At 41.3% G+C, this 12271-nt stretch overlaps 1 protein-coding gene across 1 annotated transcript; it reads right to left on the bottom strand.

Moving 5' to 3' along the window:
* Positions 1-8658: 8658 nt before the first annotated feature.
* On the bottom strand, positions 8659-11364 carry LOC124269709. The gene is made up of 5 exons (XM_046704743.1): positions 11297-11364; positions 10237-10347; positions 9719-9793; positions 9249-9381; positions 8659-8846 (listed from the first exon to the last, which is right to left on the bottom strand). Exons 2-5 carry the CDS (start codon positions 10336-10338, stop codon positions 8746-8748), a joined length of 411 nt encoding a protein of 136 aa, XP_046560699.1. The 5' UTR covers positions 10339-10347; positions 11297-11364; the 3' UTR covers positions 8659-8745.
* Between the last annotated feature and the right edge of the window lie 907 nt (positions 11365-12271).

Here is a 12271-nt window from a genome sequence, read left to right on the forward strand (position 1 = left end):
ATTCTGTCCTCAGTCAAGATTTAAGCCACATTTTATACATTTGGTGAGTCGGAGCTAAACCAATCAAACACTCTGATTGCACAAGTAAAAATTCCCCGAACTTTTTTCTTACGCAATTCTTCTTGAGCTTGAAACAGGATTGAAGGTTGCCACGGCTTTGTTGACGAATGTGTGTCACATATCGCAGTGTTGATAACTTGTTGAATATTCATATACATTCGGGGAGCCTTAGTTAAGCCAATCAAAAACTATTTGCACATGTAGAAAATCCCCTAAAATATTTTGCACTAACACTTCTTTGTTGAAATGGAAAATCACCATATTTGTTCTACACGGAGTTCTCCAAGCAAGGTAGTGAAATGCCATTATAATCTAAAGCTGATCATTTTAAATGATATTGCAGATTTTTTTAACAATGTCCTTGAAACTCAATCCTCAGCATTTAGTTTTAATATTTGTTTTATTTGGCATGTTTATTTCATTGATGAAACGTGGAAATGGTGTCCAATACCAACTGTGAAGTTAATGAAAGCATAGTGTTCATTAAAGGGATACTTCAAAATACATTGTCGCAGAAGTTTTTTAACCGAATTCTGGTATTTTTTATTTAACCCTTAACATTCAAAAGTTTATGAAATCAGAAAATTGGAACTTTTGTCTGCTAGAGAAAGTATAGACACGACACAGCGTTAAGCTCCAACGGTGTGTTGGAATCTGATGTTGACGGGTTCGAATCCCGACAAGAATATGATCCTTCCTTTATTACAAGTTTCGATTTAGCCTTAAATACCTCGAGTAAAATGCTTTTGAGAACAGAGTTAAATGTACTGTCTTGCACAGTACTCCTTCAGTATGGCGTCCGTCATTATATATCTCACCCTCACTCACTCTCTCACACACACGGGTGCACGAACAGTCAGTCATACACCCTCCTTACGCTCCATCACAATTTATACACTGGAAATAATAAGGAGAATATGAAGCAAAGTAAGGGGACGTTGTAAGTAAAAAGTTTCGACTAAACTTAAATATTTCGTGAAAAAATACTTTTGAGTTAAATTACTGTCTTACACAGTACTCCTGCAATATGAGTGAGTGAGTATAGTTTTGCGCCGCTTTTAGCAATATTCCAGCAATATCACGGCGAGGGACACCAGAAATGGGCTCAACACATTGTACCCATGTGGGGAATCGAACCCAGGCCTTCGGCGTGACGAGTGGACGCTTTAACCACTAGGCTACCCCACCGCCCCTGCAATATGACGTTAGTCATTATCACTCTCTCTCTCACACACACACACATACACACATAAATAAGGAGAATGTCAAGCAAAGTAAGGAGACATTGACGTGCACACACATCGAAGCGCGATTTTGAGTAATGTATTCAAATTGCGAAATCGGCATAATGAAATCTGAAATGTATAGAAAAAAACTTGCAATCCTCTACAGCTTTGATGGGTTACAATATGGTGTTTGATATAGGTAAGATGAAAAACACAGCACAACGGTCTCAACTTTCTGATTTAAAATTTTAAAACTATTATTCCGAAAGTTAAATGTGCACCTAACCGAACAAAACGGTTGTGAGTTATACATGTAGTTATGACAAATGTGAATTCGTTTTATGGTCAGACTATACTCGTTATATGCACTTTCACAGGTTTCTACAAAATAAACACATCTGTGACATATGTGATCTGAATGACGTCAGTGTAATGACACGCGCACGCGCACGCGCACACACACACGCGTACACAGGTACTTGTACACATACGCACGCGTACTCAAGCACGAAAACAAATACACAAGCACACACACAAGTACACAAGCACACATACAAGTACACCAGCACACGCACACATACAAACACACACACACTTTCACGCTCTCTCTCTCACACACATACACAAACTATACGCATGCACGCACGCACGTAAGCATGCACGTACGCACGCAAAATAACTTCGTCGAGTGTAACCTTACCACGGGATAATTAACGCTAAGTGTATGAAATGGTGTTGATAAGTGTTTATTGAAAAATACAATTCATGATGATATGACGAAATATGCCACACAAAAAAATAGAAAACATTTCATCTGAACGCTTCATACGTTATATCAAAATGAAGTACAACTATCTCACACTCAATATTTCAACATTCTACTTTAAGCGGAGTGGTTTGTTTTTTTAATCTTTTCATCATAAACGCACCCAGAGTCCACTCGGTGAACAAGACATAAAACGGGTTTAAAAATATACGCTTTCTGCTTAAAAGAGATGGGTTCTAGGAAAAGCCAGCAATACAAGATTTAGGTCAAAGAGTATGTACATATTGTTGTTTCATGTTAAGCGTACAGTGGAAAACTACCCCGGGTAAAAAGACACTGAAGGCACCCACCGGTATCTGTTTTTTTGCTTCCGGGTTCAGCGTTTGTCTCTGTCATACATATTTGTCAACAATCCACTATATATAGTGACTATATTTGTGGACTAGGCTAACTGCCTGTCAAACACATTTTGCTAAAGAGTCATATTGGGAAATCTTCCGCCGTGTTTCACAGTTTTGCATTAAACTGCAGTTAAACGTATCTAACGTTTTATATATAAAGGTTTAAACACATATAGTTAAAACATGTGTATCTATCAGCATTACATTACCGTCATGAAAACATACAAACAATAACGGGATTCCTTTATTCGTCATGTTTAGTGTAAGATCAGAATATAGTGTAGTTTGGATAGTGAGTTGGTTTCATTGCAACTGTGAACAATATTCCAGTTATATTAGGGCTTATAATTAAGGAACACACAAAGGTATAGACAAAACATGTATCTACAAGCACTACAACATAGCCATTGAACATACATACACATGTACCCTAACGGAATATTTGTATTCCTGATGTTTAGCGTGTATGTATATACTGGAATATGTTGTACTATGAGTGAGCTGGTTTCAGTTATATTATGGCTTATAATTATGTAAGGGTTTGTAATTAAGGAACACACAAAGGTACAGACAAAACGTGTATCTATAAGCCCAACAGCACCGTCATGAAAACATACAAACCATAACGGCATTCCTTCATTCCTAATGTATCGCTGACAGGTTTTTAAAATTTATTTTCAATTACTATAAATCCATATTTTGATTTAGTCACGATATGGCTGAAATAATGCCGATGTGACTGAACATATTATTTCACTTAACTCACTCATTTCTAATGTTTATGTATGAGATTTCACTATTGGAATATGGTGTACCATGAGTGAGTTGCTTCCAACGCAACTGTGAACATTATTCCAGTTACATTAGGGCCTATAATTATGGACCACACAGAAGCATAGACAAAACATGTATCTACACGCACAACACTACCGTAATGAAAACATACATACCCTCACGGGATTCCTTTGTCCCAAATGTTAGGTGTATGGGTTTTTACTATTAGAATATTGTGTACTATGAGTGAATTGTTTTAATGTAGCTGTAAACATTATTCCTTGTATATCACGGTTTATAAGTAAAGTGAAATAAGCGTGTGGAGTATTGTGGAGGACTTGGTCAGATGATCCTTGAAAAGTAATTGAGTATGCAATTCTACTCAACGAATGGCCGAAATAAATCAGCAGTCTGGCAAGTTATAATATGTATAAAATAGTAATTTAGAGATACATTATATAACATGCTGTCACGCCTGAGGAATGTAAGTCTGCACTGTAGGGCTGGGACGGATCCACCTTTTCTACCCGGGTACCCCACCCCCTATTACCCTACCCTACACGGATACCCGTTATGTTAATTCCTGACATCAAATTTACAACAAATGGCAATATATTCTTCAGCTCGGAGGCTAAAATTTCTAGTTTTTCAATATCTTAACCATGTACATGAATTATATTAAAAAAGTGACTGTAAATTATGGCTAAATCTTCAAAGACAATACAACCTATTAATCATGAAAGAATAACATATTACATTTACTATTATTCACATGAGCATAACGGGTCCGGGTATTGAGACGGGCTTCCGGGTCCAACTCATTACCCACCCCTCCCGGGTATCTCTGGTTACCCGTCCTAGCCCTACTGCAGGACTCATAGCGGTTCGGACCACTGGGTCAACCGTACCCAACACTGACCGTGGCCGTAATGGTGACCGTACCCGTGACTGGGGAATCCATACGCTGCACACAGTGAACTCATCATTACTGGACATGTCACTTGACATTTTCATTCTATGACCTGTCGAGAAACGGGTTAAAAGCTGTTCGTCAGCAACCCATGCTTGTCGTAAGAGGCGACTATGGCATTCGATGGTCAGGCTCGTTGAATTGGTTGACACATGCCATGGCAGCTCAACTGCGTTGATCGAAGTTCAGTATGTTGATCACTGGATTGTGGCCAACGTCATTATCATTTACATATAGCTGGAATATTGCTGAGTGCGGCGTTCAACAACAAACGAACTCTCATTTAATGGACATATATTTTCGGTTTAAGGAAATTTCTTGTGTAAGATTCAATATTCGACTCCTGAAAAGTGGTCGTTTAATAAACAGAGGTCCTCGTTGTGGTCATTTTGTATGGAAACAAGTGGGCATACCTATAACAGTGTTGATCAGTGGGACTTATTTCATAGGGTATTGTAAATATCCTTCAAACAAGTCCAACGAGTGCTGACACTGTTATTTTCCAGCTGTTTTTGTACAGGTGGTTTGTGTGTCTACTCAGGGCGTTAGTTATGCATCGTTGGTGCTATTGACAGTCTCTTTGTGTCACCAACTGAATCACGTTCAGAATAAAGTTCTATTTGAAAAGGATTTCTTAAAAATCAGTCATTGTACATTCATAAGAAATTGAAGCAATATATACTTCCTTTCAAAAGTTTAGAGTCACTAGTGTAAATAGAGCCACTTACTTCAGGCAATTTGCGAATTATTAACAAAACTTTACACTAAAACGCAGTTGTTCACATGCACGATATTTGTACATGCTTTTCAGCAATTCGATGCCTGATCCTCGAGCAATTCATCAGCATAAGGTTTGCAGTTGGTTCCCCCAACTTAGTGGAGAAATCAATCTTCGATTTAACAATATATATGTACATAACATATAGTGAGCGTTTTAAGTGAGTCTAAACTTTTGAAAGGAAGTATATATTCGCGATACTCTTCAACGAAACCCAATTATTTTGAAAATGGCACACGTAACATTTTAGATGTTACAGAAATAAATATTCTAGAGCTTTTGTTGGGTTGAGGATGGCTGTGGTGGCGATTAGATGCCTGACTTAGAGTGAGGGTACGAATCCCGGATGAGACTCGACCTGATACGTACTTGAATCTGTTCTTTATTGAGAAAGAGTAATCTCAAATACAACATAGTTATGTTACATATAACTGATTTGGTTTACCGTTTTTCCTCTAATAAGTACCGGAGCGTATTGGAGGCCGCCGCTTAAATTTTCAACGGAAATAAATATAGATTCTCTATTGGTATTTCATTTGCAAACGCCATTGCGAATAAGTGGCACACTCGGTGGTGATTAGGGACCCTGCGCTTAGTGGAGACCCGACGCTAAATAGAGACCCTGCGCTTGTTGGAGACCCGGCGCTCATTTCTTGAACAGTTGCTTTACCCCGGCCCTAAAAGAGACCCTGCGCTTGTTGGAGACCCGGCGCTCATTTCTTGAACAGTTGCTTTACCCCCGGCCCTTAAAAGAGACCCTGCGCTTGTTGGAGACCCGGCGTTCATTTCTTGAACAGTTGCTTTACCCATGGCCCTGATTAGCGATCCTGCGCTTGTTGGAGACCCGGCGCTCATTTCTTGAACAGTTGCTTTACCCCTGGCCCTTATTAGAGGCCTTGCACTTGTTGGAGACCCTGGCGCTCATTTCTTGAACAGTTGCTTTACCCGCGTACCTTAAAAGAGACCCTGCGCTTGTTGGAGACCCGGCGCTCATTTCTTGAACAGTTGCTTTATCCCCGGCCCTGATTAGAGACCCTGCGCTTGTTGGAGACCCGGCGCTCATTTCTTGAACAGTTGCTTTAACCATGGCCCTGATTAGAGATACTGCGCTTGTTGGAGACCCGGCGCTCATTTCTTGAACAGTTGCTTTACCCCGGCCCTGATTAGAGACCTTGCGCTTGTTGGAGACCCGGCGCTCATTTCTTGAACAGTTGCTTTACACACGGCCCTTAAAAGAGACCCTGCGCTTGTTGGAGACCCGGCGCTCATTTCTTGAACAGTTGCTTTACCCCTGGCCCTGATTAGAGACCCTGCGCTTGTTGGAGACCCGGCGCTCATTTCTTGAACAGTTGCTTTACCCCTGGCCCTGATTAGAGACCCTGCGCTTGTTGGAGACCCGGCGCTCATTTCTTGAACAGTGGCTTTACCCCCGGCCCTGATTAGAGACCTTGCGCTTGTTGGAGACCCTGCGCTCATTTCTTGAACAGTTGCTTTACCCCTGGCCCTGATTAGAGACCTTGCGCTTGTTGGAGACCCGACGCTCATTTCTCGAACAGTTGCTTTACCCCTGGCCCTTAAAAGAGACCCTGCGCTTGTTGGAGACCCGGCGCTCATTTCTTGAACAGTTGCTGTACCCCTGACCTTTAAAAGAGACCCTGCGCTTGTTGGAGACCCGGCGTTCATTTCTTGAACAGTTGCTTTACTCCCGGCCCTAATTAGAGATCCTGCGCTTGTTGGAGACCCGGCGCTCATTTTTTGAACAGTTGCTTTACCCCAGGCCCTGATTAGAGATCCTGCGCTTGTTGGAGACCCGGCGCTCATTTCTTGAACAGTTGCTTTACCCCCGGCCCTGATTAGAGACCTTGCGCTTGTTGGAGACCCGGCGCTCATTTCTTGAACAGTTGCTTTACCCCTGGCCCTTAAAAGAGACCCTGCGCTTGCTGGAGACCCGGCGCTCATTTCTTGAACAGTTGCTTTACACCCGGCCCTGATTAGAGACCCTGCGCTTGTTGGAGACCCGGCGCTCATTTCTTGGTCAGTTGCTTTACCCCTGGCCCTGATTTGAGACCCTGCGCTTGTTGGAGACCCGGCGCTCATTTCTTGAACAGTTGCTTTACCCCTGGACCTGATTAGAGACCCTGCGCTTGTTGGAGTCCCGGCGCTCATTTCTTGAACAGTTGCTTTACCCCCGGCCCTTAAAAGAGACCCTGCGCTTGTTGGAGACCCTGCGCTCATTTCCTGAACAGTTGCTTTACCCCTGGCCCTAATTATAGACCCTACGCTTGTTGGAGACCCGGCGTTCATTTCTTGAACAGTTGCTTTACCCCCGGCCCTTAAAAGAGACCCTGCTCTTGTTGGAGACCCGGCGCTCATTTCTTGAACAGTTGCTTTTACCACCTGCCCTTGAAAAGGGACCTGCGCTTGCTGGAGACCCGGCACTCATTTTTGAACAGTTGCTTTACCCCGGCCCTGATTAGAGATCCTGCGCTTGTTGGAGACCCGGCGCTCATTTCTTGAACAGTTGCTTTATCCCCGGCCCTTAAAAGAGACCCTGCTGCTTGTTGGAGACCCGGCGCTCATTTCTTGAACAGGTGCTTTTACCACCTGCCCTTAAAGGGACCCTGCGCTTGATGGAGACCCGGCACTCATTTTTTGAACAGTTGCTTTACCCCCTGCCCTGATTAGAGATCCTGCGCTTGTTGGAGACCCGGCGCTCATTTCTTGAACAGTTGCTTTACCCCTGCACCTGATTAGAGACCTTGCGCTTGTTGGAGACCCGGCGCTCATTTCTTGAACAGTTGCTTTATCCATGGCCTGATTAGAGACCCTGCGCTTGTTGGAGACCCGGCGCTCATTTCTTGAACAGTTGCTTTACCCCTGGCCCTGATTAGAGACCCTGCGCTTGTTGGAGACCCGGCGTTCATTTCTTGAACAGTGGCTTTACCCCCGGCCCTGATTAGAGACCTTGCGCTTGTTGGAGACCCGGCGCTCATTTCTTGGTCAGTTGCTTTACCCCCGGCCCTTAAAACAGACCCTGTGCTTGTTGGAGACCCGGCACTCATTTTGTGAACTTTTGCTTTACCCCCGGCACTCAAAAGAGACCCTGCGCTTGTTGGAGACCCGGCGCTCATTTCTTGAAGAGTGGCTTTACACCCGGCGCTGATTAAAGACCCTGCGCTTGTTGGAGACCCGGCGCTCATTTCTTGAACAGTAGCCTGAGCATCGATCTACGCAGCTGGGATACGATGACACATGTCAACTAAGTAAGTCTGCCCACCCAATCCTGTTAATCGCCTCTTACGACAAGCATGAGTTACTGAAGATCAATTCTAACCGGACTTCACGGGTCCAACTCCAGCCTACATTTGGAATTGCTAACAAAAACAATAAATATTTTGATCTCTAAAAGCAACAACTTTATTCCACAATAGACAAGAAATTTACAGAGATGTCAGTGTTAATTTAAAGACTTAATTCAAAAAATAAAGAATAGTCATAACGGGACAAATTCAGACACCCTGGAACCATAAGAGCGAACACCTGTGAGGATTTTACATGTGATAGTATATACATTTTACATGCTGCTGTTTTTCAGGGTACGTGTTGCGCCTGTGTGATCTAACAGCTAACAGAAACAATACGCAGTGACGATACTCGTCGAAAGAGCGAACGAACGAGCGAACTCGTGTGAGGATTTTTCAGTTACTCAATGTTTTGAAAATACATTTTGTATGTTGATGTTTTCAGGATACACGTTGTGTCCGTGTGTTCTAACATCTGAACAGATAAATTCTGCAGTGACGATACAGACGCCCGTAGTAGATGTAGTATCTGCACACTACTCTGTAGCAGATGGCTCGCTTGTGTCTGTCTGAAACAGAAAGAACAGAGAATGTTTAACCACTTGTCTAGAATAGCGTGCCTCCGTACACAGGGTTAACAGATTCAGATTCTTCTATTCTCCATAGGACCACCAAAGGTGGTGTAAGAGTGAATCACAAGGTATGATAAAATAGTATGGCGAGGGAAGATTTAGGGCTTGTAGCAACCAACAAGAAGCAGCTTCACTCATTGCACCACTGTTGTGGATCTACCTAGGCCTTCAGGTCGACAAGCGAACGGTTTAATCATGACTTATCCACTAGACTTTATTAAACAATAATAATATCTTTACAAAAAACTATACACACAGAGAGACTCACAGACACAGACACAGATATACAAACACTGACAAAGACCGAAACATAATCATTCATTCATTCAGTATTAATACCTCCAGTGACAGCAGTGTCGTCAGCCACGAGGACATAGACGTCGCCTGTGCACCATTCTCTCACACTGTCCAACACAGCTTGGTCAGTCACCAGTACCGGAGTCTTTGTTTGGTCCATTGTGGCCTCTGTCACCTGAGCAGTAAAACAACAGCACTAAGGTACGGTTGTCAAATCAGCCTCAATGCAGTTACATCACTATTAAATATAGAACGGCAGTGCAAAAGAATACCCAGTCTTTACAATGATCAGAATCAATTCCGGTTGGGGTGAAGGGGAAAATAACTTTGAAGATCATTGGAATTGATCACTGCAAATCAGTGATGACAACAGGTGTTCGCGAATAGGGTGAGCATGTTCTGAAAGCCAAGGTCCATTTAATGCCAACAAGATTCAAGTCCACTTAAAATACATCAAGCCGAAAATTGAATTTTGGATCACTGAAACTGCTATTACATTAAACTGTACTCACATCGGCTGGCAGCGGGGCTGGATCTGAGACAATGAAGCAGGTTTCGTTACCCGCCACCTTAAACACACGGCGGCCCTGTGGAAAATGTTGGAAACAGCTTGAAATCAGTTTAAAGCTATGTTTAATATTGATACAAATAGGCTACCGACAGCTAAAAACTTCCCATGGAACTGGTAATTGGCCCAACAAATAATATTCATACCACCAAATTCAGCCTTCATTTGTAACCATTTGGCGTAAATATGAACTCATTGAATATAAGAAATCTGAGAAACTGCATTTATTAGTTAAATATTTATTTCGAGCAAATTAAAATAATATAATTTCTAATTCTGTTCATCGTGTTAACTTATTATATTAACATAATATCGATATAAAATATATAACGAAATATATTTTCATTCTAACACCGACTGTAATACAATATTGTGAAAAATCAGTAAAGCTTAGTTATGAGGAGTTTAACCGTGTAAGACATGCTATCCTGGTCTAGAAATGCTGATAAACAAACAGGTTACCTTTACGTCAACACCGACGAAGACGTTGTCGGCCTCCCCAGCTACTGACGACACACCTGTCCCATCCTCACAGTCCTCCTCCACCAGGGCACCATTGTCCATCTTCTCACACTGACCACATAGTTCACAAGAAAACAGTGATGAGAATGACGCAAGACAGGCCAGTCACCAACTGATTTAAGATGTTATACTAAAGCCACAACAGTATTCCGCTGACCACCTGATCCATTTAGTCAACTCGTTCGGCAGGTCATTTTCACATTTATTTCGACATTACTGACATCTTCAATTGCTTTGGAGATATCTTGAATTGAATTAGAGGCATCTAAAATTGTATTGAACATGTCTTCAATTCTGACTGTTACAGATTAATTGAAGACATCATTTATACATTGCAAGATATTTCATGTACTCCCTACCAATGAGAAACTATATCAGTTATTGCCATCACACAATAACAGAGGTGCTTCTCAAATGAAGCTTCATAGTTTAATTGTAAACCCTCTTAGCTGCGCAAATAATTTTTTGTGGATATGTGAATAGTTTGGCCAAATGGTTTTGGTTTTAATACCAAATTATTAGTATACATTTATATTTTGGACATATGTTGATAACAAACGTTTTGTGTTGAGAAACAGTATTGGCAAATCATGGTGTCCCACTGACAGTGTATTCGCAATGTTTATATCTGGCCCTGATTGTCACTTTCAACTTAGCGATGCAACATGACTTTTGAATTTAGTTGTTTAATGTCGAACGATGTTCCAGTTAAAAAGCATCTCCTAGAAATAACCGAATCAAACTGACTGGACTGAGTTTTACACCCCTTACAGTCATCATGGATCTAACCCAGGCCTTCAGTTTGACAAGCGAACAGATTTACCACTTGGCTAACTAAGAACCTTCATCAAACATCAATACTACCTGTACAAAACACAAACAAAACACACTCACTAAAACACATTACAAAACCAACAACAGCGAAGATTACAACACACCATTACAAAAAAAAAAGAACAACAAAAAAAATCAACCAAAACAAAAGCCAACGATTACTTACTTTCTTCACTACGGGAGTTGAATAGCCAAATGCGCAGAAGCACAGGACCAGTGCAAGGACAAATGAAACCTAGAAAATATAAAACAGCAAACTAAATTATATATGATATAATATAAACGTGATACGGGCGATTCCACTACTAGCTAGACATATACCAAATTTTATTACATTCTGAGCAAAAATCAAGAGTGCAAGGGTTTAAATGTCATTTGGGATACATTGTCAAGTTTCAGGTCCAGGAAATGCATGTTGAAGAATTTGAGAGTAAGGCCAAAAATGCAAAAGTCAGATTTAGGTAATTACAAAAAATAAAGTATCACGATAAACGATGAGCCTCGTGACAGATTAGACATTATCGAATTCTAAAACATATTGAAATAAATTGCCTAATTGAGGAAAGAGTATTTTCTGTTTTCAGTGTAGTCGGAAATTCGTGATGAAATCAAGCTAAAGATAAAATTATCGCATAAAACGGAAAGGTTGTAGATCCCTTAGAATACTGGCATTAGGATTAGGATTAAATAAGTCTCTGTTATGGTCAATAGTATGTGTTTGTTAGGTGAGCTAAAGATTAATTTACGACGACGACGGATGGCAAGGTGAGCTAAAGATTAATGGATGTCGGCAACGATGGCAAATGATGTGAGCTAAACCAATCAAAGACCTGATTGCACAAGTAAAAATTCCCCGAAATATTTTCTTACGCAATTTTGCTTGAGTTTGAACCAGGATTGAACCTTATAGTTAACGGGTCCCATTACACAATATTGATGACTTGGTGATTATACCTATACATTTGAGTTAAGCCAACAAAAGACTGTTCGCACAAATAGAAATCCCATAAATGTTTATTGCACTATCACTGCTTTGTCCAAATGGAAAATCAACTCGTTTTTGTGTTCAAGGATATCCTGCAAGACAGCAACGTGCACACGTGCACACGTGCGCGATCACAATCTAAAGCTGTTCTGTAAA

Source organism: Haliotis rubra, unplaced genomic scaffold (assembly GCF_003918875.1).
Source record: "Haliotis rubra isolate DU_JTF1 unplaced genomic scaffold, ASM391887v1 Scf1469, whole genome shotgun sequence".
NCBI classification, from domain to species: domain Eukaryota; kingdom Metazoa; phylum Mollusca; class Gastropoda; order Lepetellida; family Haliotidae; genus Haliotis; species Haliotis rubra.

Coding starts and splice junctions, on each gene's coding strand:
- LOC124269709 (XM_046704743.1), bottom strand. CDS start 10,338: ATGGACAATGGTGCCCTGGTGGAGGAGGACTGTGAGGATGGGACAGGT. Junction 9,794..10,236: donor TCGTCGGTGTTGACGTAAAG/GTAACCTGTTTG, acceptor CATTTTCCACAG/GGCCGCCGTGTGTTTAAGGT. Junction 8,847..9,248: donor CGACACTGCTGTCACTGGAG/GTATTAATACTG, acceptor TTTCTGTTTCAG/ACAGACACAAGCGAGCCATC.